Source organism: Citrus sinensis, chromosome 2 (assembly GCF_022201045.2).
Source record: "Citrus sinensis cultivar Valencia sweet orange chromosome 2, DVS_A1.0, whole genome shotgun sequence".
Taxonomy (NCBI): Eukaryota; Viridiplantae; Streptophyta; class Magnoliopsida; order Sapindales; family Rutaceae; genus Citrus; species Citrus sinensis.
This window is the reverse complement of record NC_068557.1, coordinates 2,053,367-2,070,409: the sequence shown is the minus strand read 5'-3', so window position 1 is coordinate 2,070,409 and position 17,043 is coordinate 2,053,367. Positions and strand designations below refer to the sequence as shown.

The 17,043-nt window shown below is 34.0% G+C and overlaps 3 protein-coding genes and 1 pseudogene across 3 annotated transcripts; 2 read left to right on the top strand and 2 right to left on the bottom strand.

Annotated features, from left to right (window-relative positions):
* Positions 1-4,804: 4,804 nt before the first annotated feature.
* LOC107175356 (UDP-glycosyltransferase 92A1-like) lies at positions 4,805-6,469 on the bottom strand. The gene has a single exon (XM_015526767.2). It carries the CDS (start codon positions 6,434-6,436, stop codon positions 4,952-4,954), a length of 1,485 nt encoding a protein of 494 aa, XP_015382253.2. The 5' UTR covers positions 6,437-6,469; the 3' UTR covers positions 4,805-4,951.
* Positions 6,470-8,690: 2,221 nt separating this feature from the next.
* LOC102620989 (UDP-glycosyltransferase 92A1-like) lies at positions 8,691-10,728 on the bottom strand. Its single transcript, XM_052435548.1, has one exon. It carries the CDS (start codon positions 10,410-10,412, stop codon positions 9,408-9,410), a length of 1,005 nt encoding a protein of 334 aa, XP_052291508.1. The 5' UTR covers positions 10,413-10,728; the 3' UTR covers positions 8,691-9,407.
* A 74-nt stretch (positions 10,729-10,802) lies between these two features.
* Positions 10,803-13,313, top strand: LOC102620429 (UDP-glycosyltransferase 92A1-like; annotated as a pseudogene).
* A 1,429-nt stretch (positions 13,314-14,742) lies between these two features.
* On the top strand, positions 14,743-16,525 carry LOC102620140 (UDP-glycosyltransferase 92A1). Its single transcript, XM_006493583.4, has one exon. The coding sequence runs from the start codon at positions 14,865-14,867 to the stop codon at positions 16,344-16,346; it is 1,482 nt and encodes a 493-aa protein (XP_006493646.3). The 5' UTR covers positions 14,743-14,864; the 3' UTR covers positions 16,347-16,525.
* The last annotated feature ends 518 nt before the right edge of the window (positions 16,526-17,043 follow it).

The window sequence follows — 17,043 nt, the reverse complement described above, 5'->3', positions numbered from 1 at the left end:
TAGCACTTGCATCTGCAGGCAAAGAAGCAGAATGGCTGAGAAATTTGTTGTTTGATATAATGTTGTGGCCACAACCGATGCCATCTATTTCTTTGTACTGCGACAGTGAAGCTACATTGTCTAGAGCTTATAATAAAGTGTATAATGGAAAGTCTAGACATATTAGCTTAAGACATGAATATGTGAAACAATTAATAGCAGATGGTGTTATTAATATTGTTTATGTTAGGACTAATAAGAACCTAGCAGATCCTTTAACAAAAGGTCTTTCAAGAGACTTAGTTAAGGATACATCTTATGGAATGGGATTGAAACCTTTATATAATAAAGTCACCAACGACGGTAACCCAACTATGTAGTAGTTATACCGCTACTCCATAGTTAAATGGGTAATAACAAGTTGTTGTTATGTGACTGGTTTGACACCGAGTAATAAATAATCCCATTCGAGATATTCGGTGCAAATAGCTACGAGGTTGAGGTTGAGTATTTACTCTTAATGAAGTTCAAGTCTTTTAGTAGCTAAAGACATGATTTGAAACTTCACCTAAGTGAACATAAGAAATGGTGCCGTTTCTAACAAGGTCATGGTTTAATCTTGTAAATGTTCATGAATCCAAGATAGAGCACAAGGCCGGAATAGTGCTAACTATTGGAACACAACTTTGAAATCTGGGATAGCTTATATGTGATGTATCTCCGGTATTTACTTAAGAGACAAAGTTTAATGCTTAGCACACTATTGTCTTGTAAATGCTTTGAAATACACTCACTAATTAAAGGTTAAAATCGAAAGATACCTTTTGTATGTATAAGTTTATCATTAATAAATCTGAAAAATATTACAATCTAGTAGGGATTGTAAGAGAGATTGTAACATCTTTCAAGTTTGTTTGGTTTGATATTCTGGACGAAAACGGGTTGCCGTTTATTGAGAAAACGGCTAACCGTTTAAGTCCAGAGAGCATGTTTTTTGTTCTGGAATAAACGGCTCACCGTTTATGGTGAAAACGGCTTACCGTTTAAGTCCAGAGAGCATGTTTTATGTCCTAGAATAAACGGCTCACCGTTTATTGAGAAAACAGCTAACCGTTTATTTCCAGAAAGTTGTCAATTGGAAAACGGTTAGCAAGATTGAAAAGATTTCAATTGTAAATCGATGCATTTTAAAACCAAAAGAGTTTTTTTCGAAGAAGTACCATTTTCTAATGGTTGTATTCTTTCAAATAAACATCTTATTCATAAAAAGAAAGACATACAATAAGATTAGAAATCAGATTTTGAAGATTTCATGCTTGTTCTGGAAATACAATCTTATTTGCTAAAGATTGTATTCAGGATTTGATATATCTTGGGGGTAATTTGCCATTAAAACTCTATAGCAAACCAAGATTGGTGAGGGCAAATAAAACCTTAAAGGAAAGTGTGTAAACACGTCTCAAATCCTAAGAAATTTCATTGTTCTTTGCCTCCATATTCTCATAATTCACCAACAGAGTTATGGTGTATTTGTTTGTTTTTTCCAACTGAAGGGCTAACGCTAGGAAAGGGATTATATGGCCTTGTGCCATGAATGGGAACATCACTATGTTTTCTTTTCTTTGTGCCATTGCTATTGATGAGAGGATGAGGAGAAATTGCGGAGGATTAGGTGGTTAAGAAGGGGAGTGGGGTCATTTTGGTAATTTTAATTCTTTTGAAAGACAACTTTCGACTTTCTAAATTTAAAAACTGAAAATTAAATTTAAAAAAAACTGAGCATTTTGATAATTCTGCTAGAGCCTTGACATATATTGTTAATTTTGATGATTGATTATATAAAATTATTATGGTCTCACATAATTAAAAAAAAAACTATCATTACTTTTTAGTTACTTTTTTCGTGTCACATTAATTATTACATATTAAATTATACAAAACTGTTTTTGACTTTATCATCATTGTTATCATATAATTCATTCAACATCAAACAAAACCCCAATCCTAAATCATAATTCACTAACTTTTTAGTAGGCTGCTTGGTACTGTTTCCAAATTGTTGTTTTCTGTTTTTTAAGAGTAAAACAATGAAAGGTTTGTTTGGCGGCACCGTATTGCGGCATTGCTTGGATCATTTTGATTTTTGACATCAAATCATCCTCATTTTTTTATTCCCCTTCATAGAAGTAGAAAGCAATGAAGTTTGTTCTATATTTTTTGTGTCTAGAATGGGCTCCAAACTGCACAGAAAGTCATCAACTCTGTTGCTTGCATGTTGCCACTTTATGGTTAAATGACCAACCAAAACAAACATTTATTAGTCAAGTTAATTACATTATTTTTTAAATTATATTAATAAACATATTTCTTATTTTAATGGCAGATTTTAAAGGTATTTCTTTCCAACATATTTCCAATTGGGAAAAAAATAATGTAATTAAATCCTCCGGATTTGGTATTTCATTTCTTATTTCATATTTAATAAAAATTCCTCAAACTGCTAAGTTTTAATAAAAAAAATTTAAAATAATTAGTTATACCTATGTGTCTTTGGCGTTCATTGAAATAACATGAGTTACTTTAACGATGGATGAAGCTAGAAATTTACTCTATAGGGGGTAATTTTTTTTTAAAAAATAATAATAAATATAAAGTTATATCTTTCACTCATAAATTGTTGATGACTTATTTTCATGAATTGATAATGCTGCTCAATAGTTTTATTATCAATACTATTTGAAATTTTTTTCGCAACATACTGGAATTAAGGCTATTAGGCTTTTAATTTCAAGTTACTGAGTCTGTTCAAAAAATTTTAAAAGATAAATTGGTTGAACATTGAAATCAAGAGGGCACACCAATAAAGATTGCAGGGTGAGACTTAAGCATAAAATAGAAAGCTAAGTACTTAAGTGGGGACAGCTGATCCTGGTAGCACCATGCTGCTTCCGTCCTTGATTTTAACAGTTTTGGTATGTAATAAAACAGTTTTTATCGGTGAAAGATGGTCTAGAGACTAAAACAAAAAATTAATAATAAGTGAATTACCGAATTCTACTATGTTAAATAAAGCATAACTAGTTAGCAATCTGAACAAGTTTTAAATAGATATAGGCTCTATTTAGAATTGAGATTAAATAACTGTAATTTAAAAATTTAAAAATTAAAATATTTAATAAATACTAACTACTATAACTTAAAAGATAATTTAATTTAATTTTATATTTACGTGATGAATTAATATATCTTTAATAATTTTTATAAAATTATTATTTAAAAATTATATTTATTATATATTATTTATTTTTATTTCATAATTATACTTTTTTTTTCACAGTAGTTATAACTTAAAAATTACAGCAACGTAATCCCAATCAAGACCATAATCACCGAAAATTTAAAAATTACGCAGGCTAATACGTAGGGGAAACGCAGAGGTGGGTGCATTAATTGGGCAACCAAAGCTTCCACGTTTTTAAAACTAATTTTAAAAATCTTTTGGGAATATACATACGATGCAGAATTGTTGAGTCCAGTTTTAGATGGTCTCAGTCTAAAGACTAAATGCTTATCACTCTTGTCAGTAATGGAGAGTCTCCCCTGCAGACAAAGAGTATATGTGCTTTCAATCTGAAAATAGCCTAAATTTTGTCTTCATAAATAATTAAAGACGATTTATTATTGCAATGGAAAAATACTGTTATTTTAATTAATTTAAAATATTATATTAAAATTTATTTTGCATACAAATCTACGAGATGCGATTAACATTACACTTTATTTTTTCAAGCAATCCAGTAAATTAGAGTATACTTTAAAACAAATTTCAATAAATCAGACAATATATATCATTGCGAAACCAAGCGTTTATATACTTTAGGGTATTTTTGTTTTCTCCGATCAGCGTCGCCATTTGCAATATCTCTTTTCTCCAATCACCATCCAACATTTGTTTATAAAATCTCAATCTCCATCTAATGCTATGAATAATTTTAATTCAATTTCATCCAACATTTTAACATGATTGGTTCAATGGTATAAAGTTGAATCCTATTTTAAAGTGAGCACAAAACACAACATAATTCAACAATAAAAAATAATTAAGGATTGGTAGGAAGGAGATCTCAATGTACATATTTAGAAAAATCTCTCATAACCTTTTTGCTTCACAAACTAGAAATTTACGCATGTGATTGAACTAAAATTTCATATGAAATGTTATGTTTATTCTTTCTATTAACGTTTTAACATACTTTAATCAGAATGCATTTCTATTAAAAAAAACAGTTAGTTCAATTTTTTTTTTTTTTAGATTCAATATTTTAACAGATTATGATGTTAGAAAAATCTAAGATACCAATAACTAAAAAATTTAATGGTGGCAATCCGATTTAGCCGAAACTTATAAATATCGTTATAGCCAAGGTCAGAAGCTTGTTCATTGACGATGATGGTGCCATTGATAAATTAAGAGATGCAGATTTCTACCTTTTTTTTTTTTTTTAACAGTAATTTATCGATATATCACTTTAGAAATTATTTTGTGAAAATGACCGACCCAAAGCCTAATGAAATTTATAATAGATTGAGTTTCCCTTATCAAACCAGCCCAAATGACATGGTCTGGGTTGGGCTTGATGAGGACCGTGGGTGATGGTTTTTCGGCCCAATCATACTTTCATTTATTGAAAACATTAAATACTAAGGAATTGTGCTCTATAAATTCCTGATCCCACTCGGAAGGAACAAGCTTTAAACTCAAAATTCCTGAATCCTGATAGATGTAGTCACAAAAAACAGAGGATGCTCTTTGTTATGGGATTAATTTATATAAAATCAAATTTCATATTATTGATCGAAAGTTAATAAAAAGATAACACTACTTCAAGAATTTTCCCAAAACTGTCTCGTTAAAAGATTACATTATTTTTCATCGACAGAAATGGCAATGGAGACTTCCTTCCACGCAAAATCAAACCTCATCCTTTGATGCTCCCTTTTCCATCTGTCTCATTATCAATGCAGCATTCAAGAATTGATCCATGGCTTTCACAGAAGACCCCTTAAAATTTGTTTCATTTCTCACAGCATTCTTAATAATCACCTTGACCTCATTAGCTTTGTTTCTCAAGTCTGTTCCTTTCTCAGTCTCATTCATCACTAACTCAATTTTTGCACTTAAGTCCTCTTTCAAAACCTCACAACTCATCCCTCTTGCTATCTCCACACAAACCCCCATCTCTTCTTCTAACAGCTTAGAATTATAAAACTGCTCTGCTGCCAATGGCCACCCAATTATCGGCACCCCATGACTCAAAGCTTCAAGCACAGAGTTCCATCCGCAGTGGCTCAAAAATGCAGATACAGACCTATGAGATAAAATCTCCACCTGAGGCGCCCATTTGTGTACCACTAGCCCTTGTCCTGAACATTTGATTCTTTCTTCAAATCCTCGAGGCAGCCATTTGTTGGCTTTAAACTCAGAATTTATGTCAAAGCCAATCGGCGGCCTGACAACCCAAATGAAATTCTTGCCACTAGCCTCTAAAGCCATTGCCAATTGCATCATTTGTGATGCAGCTATTGTGTTTTGTGAACCGAATGATACATACAGAACTGAAGTGTACGGCTTTGTATCAAGCCATTTTTTACACAACTCTGTGGAGATTCCGTACTCTTTTCTGGCCCCAGCTCTGCTTTCCGTGGACAAAAGAACAGGCCCTATTGGCCAAACCGGCCGGCCAAATTTTCTCTTGAAATACATCAGTCCAATCTTGTCAAGTTCCTCAACCGTGTTAACCAAAATTCCATCTGCATCCTTCCATAGAAGAAGCAACTTCTTATAAAACACTGAAAAAGAATCACTTCCATCGGTAGCACGTAAGTAAGGAGATATCTGTGTTACATGAAGTGTTGAAGCTTCTGGAAAATCCGGCAACAGAAATTCATCAGAATCCGTGCTGCGGTGAGGTAGGTTTAGCAACATCGAGTACAAACAAGCAAAGCCAAAGCCACCACCTCCTATGAATATAGCATGAAAAATACCATACTCTTGTGCTGTCTCTTTACACCAGCCTAAGAACGTATCAGTGATGATACAAAGTGGTTTTTGGCCATTTTGTTCATTGACAAGTTCAGAGATTAGTTTCTTGAAGTGGGGTTCGAGCGATGCTGATGCTTGAAGGAATTTTGGAAAGAGATGATACGGAATAGAGTCTGTGTTTTCAGTACATGGAGGGAGGTCATGCTCTACGCTATTGAAAGGAATTTCAAGAAGGTGAATAGAGGAATTTTGAGGGAGAGATGATTTGAGCTTCTTAAGGTTTAAAGGGGTGTTAACAAGAGTTATGGTGTATTTGTTTGTTTCTTCCAAGCGACGGGCTAATGCTAGGAAGGGGATTATATGGCCTTGTGCCATGAATGGGAACATCACTATATTCTCTTTTCTTTGCGCCATTGCTGTTGATGAGGATCATTAGGAGGAGAAAAAGCAGAGGAATAAGTGATAAGGAAGGGAAGTGGGGTCATTTTGGTAATTTTAATTTTTTTCAACGACCAATGATTAAGTTTGACTTTCACCATCCTATGGTTATTTAAACTCACTAAATTACTCATTAAACCTACATTTAGAAATAATTTTTAATGATTAAAATATTTCTAAATTACCAACGAGGTGTTGGTTCTGCTGGCGCTGGTTAAACCCCTTAGGTGGCTCGAGTGGGTTTGCTCTCTAGTTTGAAACCCTTAGGAGTCGCCCTCGTTGGGAGGATTTTATTGGCACCCGACTCGAATCCGAAGTAGCCAGGACCTGATGTGGTCGCCGGATATCGGATAGTTAAGAAAAAAAAATTATAAATTAAATTATAATTATAGACACTAAAATATAATAAAAAAGAATTTTTTTTTTTTGCTTTTTGAACCCATATTCACATTCAATGTAATTTTGTTAAACCTTAATAAACTAAAGAATGATTTTTATTTTTTTGGGCCACTTATACTAGTATACTACAAAAATATCCTCTAGTGTTGTTTTAGTGCTTTCCACCTTCTTTTTTTTTTTTGTTTTTGTAAAGTACTTGGCTGAAAATGAAAGATGTTGCTCTTTAATTTGTTTGGTTTGTGGTCCTTTTCTTAAACATCAATCATTTGGCTTACTTGAGAGGTGATATTTTGATTTTGAGGTGAATGGATCCTCTTCTTACGCATTGCCAACATGAGTCTATATTTAGTGGTTGATGGGCTACTGGAATTTTCTAGATTTTGAATAACTATATAAGAAATTCAATGAAATATTCATTAAGGATTCATAAATGAATTTAATGGGTTTAGTGAATAAATACATTATTATTATACAATTTGGATTTAGTAAGGGTTTATTGAGTATTTATGTGAGTTTGTTGAGTAAAATTTTAAATTTCAAAATATGAGGGTGAGTTTATCTAGTAAATGGTTTAACGAGTAGTTTACTGGGTTCAAATATCCCTACAGAATTTAAAAACTAAAAATCAAATTTAAAAAAAATTGTTTGGTAATTTTGTTGTACCATTGACACATGGCTTATTTTGATTGGAAGAATCATTTTATTGCCATACTTCCACATGCAAATAGGTAGAGGTAATATTATTGAATTATCATATAATTCAGTCAAAATCAAACAAAACTCCCATCCTAAATCATAATTCAAAAGCCTGTTTGGTACTGTTTCCAAATTGGTCTTTTCTGTTTTTCAAAGATAAAACAAAGGAAAACTTGTCTGGTTGTACCGTTTTCCAGCAATGTTTGGATTCTTTGACAACAAATCATTCTCGTTCTGTGTCTTCCCTTCATGAAAATAGAAAACAATAAAATTTGCAAAATTTGTTCTACATTTTTTTGTTTATGAAAAGTCATCGAAACTGTCACTCATGTGTTGTTTGTTTATGGCTGAAGTTGTCTCTTTATGGTTGAAGTACCTGCCAACTTAAATATTTATTAATTAATTTAACTACACTATTTTTAAATTATATGAATAAATATATTTCTTATTTTAATAGCAACTTTTAAAAGTTTTTTTTTCCCATCATCTTTCATTATTATATAACTTCTTTTTCAACACCCTTTCATTTTCATTATTATCATTTTTCCAAACAAATAACCAAACTTATTTTTATTTTTCTATTTTTAAGTACTATTATAAAAGCAAACTACCAAACACATTTTCAAATCCACAAAAAATTAATCATTTCTCTATTACAAAATAAATACAAAAACATTATTTGAAAAACAATACCAAACAAGATAGTGTAATTAAGGAATAGTTGACAGGTATTGATTGGTTCTATAGAAAGTGGACGTGAATGATGAATCACCAAGAACATGTGATTTTTCTAACCTCTAAGATCCATGAATCACTCTTGAGTAATGAGAAGTTCAGTTGCTTCAACGTTAGCATACAATAAGCGAGCAAGCTTTCAGAAATTGTACGGCAAAAACCTCCTTAATTGTTTAATTAATATGCAATAAAGAAATTAACAAAGGAAGAGAAACTAGCATCTTTTCTTATGTAGATGATTCAATGGTAAATAATAATACTGCACACATTGGAATATATAATTTCAAAAAGTGGCTTTTCGCATATTGTGAAGGTCTTTAGTAGTTGAAAGAAGAAATTAGAGTAGGTGAAAGAAGAAATTAAGAAATAAAAATATTTTTACAAGCATTGGAACAAGAACGAATAGAAAATTTAATACAAAAATTTTGGATATCAAATAGAAGTTTTGAAAATTATTCAAACATTCAAAAAGTTACCGACACATCCACGTTAAACTAATCTAATAGCAAAAAAAGTGAGTACGAATAATGAGGAATGCCGTGCCGGCCACCAATTATTATAAGATTGGCCAAACCCAAAAACGAAAAAAAAGATGCGTCATTTTCAAGTAACACCATTAAAATGGCTAGGTTCATGCATCAAAAACTTCATTCTTTGATCAATTAATTGTCTCCTTCACCATCGATGCAGCATTCAGGAATTGATTCATGGCTTTCACTGAAGAACCCTGAAAATTTTCTTCATTTTTAAAGGCATTCTTAATAATCTCCCTAACCTCATAAGCATTCTTTCTCAACTCTATTCCTTTCTCAGTCTCATTCATCACCAACTCAATTTTTGCCGCTATGTCTTTTTTCAGAACCTCACTGCTTTTCCCTCTAGCTACCTCCACACAAACCCCAATCTCTTCTTCCAACAGCTTAGAATTGTAAAACTGCTCTGCTGCCAATGGCCACCCTATTATCGGCACCCCATGACTTAAAGCTTCAAGTACAGAGTTCCATCCGCAGTGACTCAAAAATACAGATACAGACCTATGAGATAAAATCTCCACCTGAGGTGCCCATTTGTGTACCACTAGCCCTTGTCCTGAACATTTGATTCTTTCTTCGAATCCTCAAGGCAGCCACTCGTTGGCTTTAAACTCAGAATTTATGTCAAAGCCAATCGGAGGCCTAACAACCCAAATGAAATTCTTGCCACTAGCCTCTAAAGCCATTGCCAATTGCATCATTTGTGATGTGGCTATTGTGTTTTGTGAACCAAATGATACATACAGAACTGAAGTGTACGGCTTGGTATCGAGCCATTTTTTACACAACTCTGTGGAGATTCCGTACTCTTTTCCAGCCCCACCTCTGTTTTCTGTGGACAAAAGAACAGGTCCTATTGGCCAAACCGACCGGCCAAATTTTCTCTTGAAATACATCAGTCCAATCTTGTCAAGTTCCTCAACTGTGTTAACCAAAATTCCATCGGCATTCATCCACTGAGGAAGCACTTTCTGTAGAATCGCTGAAAAAGAATCACTTCCATCCGCAACTCTTAGATAATCTGCCAGCTGAGTTGCATGAATTGTAGAAGCTTCAGGAAAATCAGGCAATACACATTCATCAGAATCCATGTTCCGATGAGGCAAGTTTACCCACAGAGAGTAGTAACAAGCAAAGCCAAATCCACCACCTCCTATAAATATCGCATGAAAAATACCATATTCTTGTGCTATCTCTTTGCACCAACCAAAGAACATATCTGTGATGATACAAAGTGGTTTATAGCCATTTTGTTCATCAATAAGATCATTGACGAGTTTCTTGAAATGGGGCTTAAACGATAAAGTAGCCTCAATGAGTTTGGAAACTAGATGATAAGGAACAGAATCTGTGTTCTCAGTACAAGGAGGGAGATTATGATCTATGCTATCGAAGGGAATTTCAAGAAGGTTAATGGAGGAGTTTTGAGGGACAGAAGATTTGAGTTTCCTGAGGTTCAAAGGGGTGTTAACAAAAGTTATGGTGTATTTATTTGTTTTCTCTAAGTGAAGGGCTAATGCCAGGAAAGGGATTATATGGCCTTGTGCCATGAATGGAAACAAAACTATGGTTTCTTTCCTCTGTGCCATTGTTGTTGATGAGGATCAGAAGGAGAAAAAGTGGAGGATTAAGTGGTAGAGAAGGGGAGTGGGGTATGATTCTTAAATTTTTCTGGAGGAAAGTTAAGAGGTCTATGAAGTATTATTGAACAATTTAATCATTTCCATGCAATTTCCTACATGGTAAGTTCGAAAAGACTGGACCTTTTGTATTCCATCTTATCTCTTCTGAAAAAGTGTGAGTAAGTGGGTTGGAAAATAGTGCGAGTGAGGTGTCCTGCAGTTGGCCCTTTAATGAAATCAGCAGCACCATCCCTGTTTGTTAGCTGACATGAGAATAGAAATAGAAAGATAAAACAAACCGAGTTCAGCAAATCAATTTGTATACCATCATTATCGAAGAGGTCAAGAGGACTCAATTGAATAAACAATTTGGAGAAAATGTCTGACGACTCAGTTGATTTTATTGAATTCAAAGAACAAGAAACAAAGAGATTATTTTATTTAATTCAAAGAGATTAAAAGTTTGAATTCTCCTCACACTAACTTTGGATTGGTTGGGGTCGATGGCTGGAGTAATGCGGTCAAATTTTTAATACGTCGCTTAGGAAAGTTTCACAGAGTTCCTGTCTGCAGCATTATTATTATTATTAATTTTCTTTTTAATTTTCTCTTTATTAAATGCACATGTTTCAACCAATAATAATAGCTTAAGGTTAATTCTTAACGTACGCTAAATTCTTCCAACTGTTATAAAAGTCGCGTGTATGTGTATCGCACACCCCCGCACATCTTCTTTACATCATCCTGTACTTACCTCTGTTTTTTCCTATTAACAAGAATGGCACAAAGAAAAGAGAACATAGTGATGTTCCCGCTCATGGCACAAGGCCATACAATCCCATTCCTTGCATTAGCCCTTCACCTGGAGAATACAAACAGATACACTATAACTTTTGTTAACACCCCTTCAAACCTCAAGAAACTCAAATCGTCTCTCCCTCAAAACTCCTCCATTCACCTCCGTGAAATTCCCTTCGATGGCATAGCTCATGACCTCCCTCCTTGTACTGAAAACAGTGATTCTCTTCCTTTTCATCTCTTTCCAAATTTCTTTGAATCCACTTTATCATTTAAACCCCATTTCAGGAAACTCATCAATGGTCTTATTGATGAACAAAATGGCCATAAACCGGTTTGCATCATTGCAGATATGTTCTTTGCATGGAGTGCAGAGATAGCACAAGAATGTGGTATTTTTAATGCTCTATTTGTAGGAGGTGGCAGTTTTGGCTTTGCTTGTTTCTACTCTTTGTGGCTAAACCTACCCCATCGGGATTCCGATGAATTTCTATTGCCGGATTTTCCTGAAGCTTCAAGAATTCATGTAACTCAGATGACAAAGTTTTTAAGACTTGCTGATGGTAGTGATTCACTTTCAGTATTTTTTCAGAAAGTGCTTCCTCAGTGGATGAATGCCGATGGAATCTTGTTTAACACAGTAGAGGAGCTTGACAAGATTGGTCTAATGTATTTCAGTAGAAAGCTCGGCCGACCGGTCTGGCCAGTTGGGTCCCTGCTTTTGTCAACCGGGAGCAGAGCTGGGGCAGGAAAAGAGTACGGAATCTCCACAGAGTTGTGTAAAAATTGGCTTGATACCAAGCCATGCAATTCAGTGATTTATGTGTCATTTGGTTCACAAAACACAATAGCTGCATCACAAATGATGCAATTGGCAATGGCTTTAGAGGCTTGTGGCAAGAACTTCATTTGGGTAGTCAAGCCACCACTTGGTTTTGACATGAACTCTGAATTTAGAGCCAATGAGTGGCTGCCTGAAGGATTTGAAGAAAGAATCAAAGATTCAGGACAAGGGCTAGTGGTCCAAAAATGGGCACCTCAAGTGGAGATTTTGTCTCACAAGTCAATATCTGCATTTTTGAGTCATTGCGGATGGAACTCAGTGCTTGAAGCTTTGAGTCATAGGGTGCCGATAATTGGGTGACCGTTGGCAGCAGAGCAGTTTTATAATTCTAAGCTGTTAGAAGAAGAGATGGGGGTTTGTGTGGAGATAGCAAGAGGGATGAGTTGTGAGGTTTCGACAGAGAACTTAAGTGCAAAGTTTGAGTTGGTGATGAATGAGACTGAGAAAGGAATGGACTTGAGAAAGAAAGCTTCTGAGGTTAAGATGATTATTTAGAATGCTGTTAGAAATGAAGAAAAGTTTAAGGGGTCTTCTGTAAAAGCCATGGAACAATTCTTGGATGCTGCGTTGATGATGAAGAAGGCACAGAAGGAGGAGGATTGATAAAATAATCATCAGGTTTGACGTATGTTATGGGGACTCATTAATGGTATGTTTAAAGATTACATTCCATTCTCTAATAATTATCAAGTTTGGTCTAAATTGTTATATACAATAAGAATAATTTTACCAGGATGTATGGCCAATTTGAGGTCCAATTATGGACTCTTAAATCTCCTTCTCTCAAGAAATTAGTTGGTACGAAGTATTAAAAAAAATGATGGGACTGCGCAACAAACGATTTAACTGATGTCAATATACATCTTCTATTAAGGAAAAAATATACGGCTGTATTAAGTATTAACATCCAACGATACACTAATACAGGTGTGTGTTCGAGGGGCAGATGCGCATTAAATTTTCCGGACGTGGGTGTTTCTATGGCTCACTTAAAAAGCCTACGACTTTTCTTGCTTCGCGAAGAAAGGATACTTAAAGCGTCCAAACACGAATTGGGTCTGCCATTTGGTCATGGACACGTCCCTTAACATCGTCGTCACGAAGAGATGAAAATAATTTATTTTATTATTTTTTTTAAATGATAAGGGTTGAATAAAGTTTAAATCAATTTTTAGTCTCTTATTTTTTTAAGATTTAGATTTGGATGGCCAGCTAAATAAAATTGATTGAAAACCTCTCGTCGTCCACACTCTCGACCAATTATGTTTTGTCTAAATGGACACGACATATCTTTATCTCTTTTATGTTACCAATTTTGTAGACTCCGCATGAGTTACAGTAAGTTTACTCCAAAAAACTCAACACATAAATTGCATATTTTATTCCTTAACCTAAAATCAAGATTACAATCATCATCACATGTTAGCTTAAAAATTGACTACTCTTCATCAACAAATGACTTCAATGAGAGTCTCATGAGTTAGCTGAGTGACTTTTAACATCTTTATTTGGTTAATCACTCAAGTTTAATTTCTGAAAAAGATTTGAGGGTTAAAATTTATATTTTGATTCACCGCATCTTAAAAAAAATTTAAAAAAAAACAAAGAATGCCTATGAAGTTTATTATTAATATAAAAATATGAGTTCAAAATATGAGTTTAAAGTACTCTCTAAAAATATTTCTCCCTCCTCTTTCATCATTTGTAACATTTATACGATTGTTTATATATCTGATCGAAATATATGCATAACAAGAAGTAAACAGAAACATAATAATGCACCTGAAGCACCTTAGATTTTTTCGAAAGAAAAAATCTCAACAAAAAAGCAATCGGCACCTTATAACGTTAGACAGGCAAACATGAAGATAAAAGTGAGCTCTTCAAGTCAGAATTCAGCATTCTATTCACAGCGTAGGTCTTATGGTGGTTCGTGGTTTAAGAGGTCTTTTCAGCACGATATAAATTGATGAGGCAATTGCTTTTAAATTGATAATATTTCAAAAAACAAAATGTATCCTTGAGGTGATAGCTTTTATGAGTATCTTAAATTAGGCTATGAAAATGCGATCACCACGTCGTTAAGCCTAATAAACATTATGTAAAAGGAAAGTATTATCTTCAAAATTTTGAACTATCTATTTTTATTTTCCAAATTAAAGCGATAATTTTTCCAAAGTTTTACAAAAGTTATATCAAACACGCCCTAGAGTTGGCCTCATTTCCATAGTGGGTCAAAATATTGTTCTAATGTCAGTGATCGCATGTTGACCAGTAAACTTCACATTGAACCACTTTTTATTCCCCCACCATGACGCTAGCCTGAAAATCAGCATTTGTTGCTCCTTTTTCAAATTCAGGTCCTACAAAATTTGGAACTCAGTAATAAAATATCTAAATCACTAATCTTTAATTATTTCACAAAATGATATAAATGATATAAAATTTTCATTTATGTAGTACAGGTCCTGGTCCGGTAGTTCCTATTAAAATGATCAATTACATACACTGAATTTTTTAGTCTTTGGCAATCACAATACAAAAGTTGGTAACAAAGCAATAAAGGGTACTCTATGAATGCAGTAAGTTCGGGGACATATTTTATACACATAAGAAAACCCTGTCCTTATTTGCGAAAATGTGATTACTCAAGGACACATGTGTCATTACGGAAGATATGGAAATTTCAACCTTATAATAACCTAAAAACCTCATTCAAATTATTCAACTCAATTCTCCTTCTCCAAACTTCTCTTCAGCATCATCATCATTCAGCAATGGCGCAAAGCAAAGAAAATATTGTAATGTTTCCATTCATGGCACAAGGCCATATCATTCCCTTTCTAGCCTTGGCCCTTCACATAGAACAAAGACACAAAAATTACAGCATAACCTTTGTCAGCACCCCTTTAAACATCAAGAAACTAAAATCATCTCTCCCTCCAAACTCCTCCATTGACTTGCATGAAATTCCTTTCAATAGCTCATCTCATGGCCTTCCTCCAAATTCTGAAAATTGTGATGTCCTTCCTTACAATCTTGTCATTCATCTCCTTAGAGCTTCAACTTCTTTGAAACCTGCTTTTAAAGAAGTGATTTCTAGTCTCATAAATCAAGGCCGGCCTCCACTTTGCATCATTGCTGATATTTTCTTTGGGTGGACTTGTGGTGTTGCCAAGGAGCTTAATGTGTTTCATGCAATTTTTAGTGGTTCTGGTAGCTATGGCTTGGCTTGTTACTATTCCTTTTGGACAAATCTTCCTCACAACAAAGTTACTTCAGATGAGTTTGTGTTGCCAGATTTTGAAGAGGCTTCAAGGATTCATAAATCCCAATTAGCTTTGAATATGTTAGAGGCTGATGGGACAGATTCTTGGTCTTTGTTTCAAGGTGAAAATTTTCCTGCGTGGGTGAATTCTAACGGGATTTTGTGTAATACCATTGAAGAGTTTGATCAGATTGGATTCATTTACTTGAAGAGAAAGCTAGGCTTGTCAGTTTGGCCAGTGGGGCCAATCTTGCTATCATTGGAAAATAGAGCAAACGCAGGCAAAGAAGGCGGAACATCCATAAAGTTTTGCAAGGAATGGCTTGACTCAAAGGATGAGAATTCAGTTTTGTATATATCTTTTGGGTCAATGAACACTATTAGTGCATCACAAATGATGCAATTGGCTATGGCATTGGAGGCTAGTGGGAAAAACTTCATTTGGGTCGTTAGGCCACCAATTGGATTTGACATAAATTCAGAATTTAGAGCCAGTGAATGGTTACCTGAAGGGTTTGAGGAGAGAATTAGAGATTCAAAAAGGGGTCTTTTGATGAAAAATTGGGCACCCCAATTGGAGGTTTTGTCACACAGAGCTACATGTGCATTTTTGAGTCATTGTGGATGGAACTCAGTACTTGAAGCTTTGATTCATGGGGTGCCAATAATTGGATGGCCTATGGCTGCTGAGCAATTTTTCAATGCCAAGTTTTTAGAACAAGAGATGGGGGTTTGTGTGGAGGTTGCTAGAGGGAAGACTTGTGAAGTAAAACATGAAGATGTGGTTGCAAAAATTGAATTGGTGATGAATGAAACAGACAAAGGGAAAGAAATTAGAAGAAAAGTTTCTGAAGTTAGGGAGATGATCAAGAATGCCATGAAAGATGAAGAAGGTTGCAGGGGATCTTCAGTCAAAGCCATGGATGATTTTCTCAGCGCTGCAATATCAATGAAGAACAAGATCAATGGAAGAGTCAACAATGGAGCTTGAGGCTTGAGCTATGTAGCTTTATCGTTTAGTATACTAAAATCTTCAAGGTTATAAAGCAAATATAGCTTGTTTTCTTGTTTATTGAGAAGTCGCTGCATCTTGATGCATGTACCCTTTTATTTTTTAATTGTTGTATTCAACCTATATATTACAGTTTAGATACATATATTACATTTTAATCTAAAGGAGAAAAAGCACTCTACAGAAATTCGAAGTTGAGCAAATCCAGATTATGATCGTTTGATGCAAGTTGCTTTTTGCTAACTTGGAACTAGAGGGTAATGTAAAATTTACCTTTTTTTTTTTTTTCATTAATAGCTACTAGTGATTGGAAATTCACGTGTTATATTTTCTAGCTTAATTATGGGGTTTTACTATTTTTGATTGCAAATTGCATTAAGTCATGCAATTGTCCCTTTCACTTTTAAGTCTTATCAACTGAACTTCACCACTCTTCCAACTTTGAAATTTCATTTATATTTAAACTTTGTTTTCTTCAACAGGACCATGATTGAGACAAATCATGAAGACTAATCCTCTCGTATAAATTAATATAAGCGTGGAATAGTTATAGGTTGTATTTGGTGTAAATTTTTGAGTTTTGCTTGACAAATCCAATGGATAAGAGCAGGCTACTGATTTTAAAATCAATAGATTATAATATAATAATTAAGATAAAATAAAATAAAACAAACGA

Excerpts from the sequence above, each read along its gene's own strand:
- LOC102620140 (XM_006493583.4), top strand. The coding sequence starts at position 14,865 with ATGGCGCAAAGCAAAGAAAATATTGTAATGTTTCCATTCATGGCACAA.
- LOC107175356 (XM_015526767.2), bottom strand. The coding sequence starts at position 6,436 with ATGGCGCAAAGAAAAGAGAATATAGTGATGTTCCCATTCATGGCACAA.
- LOC102620989 (XM_052435548.1), bottom strand. The coding sequence starts at position 10,412 with ATGGCACAGAGGAAAGAAACCATAGTTTTGTTTCCATTCATGGCACAA.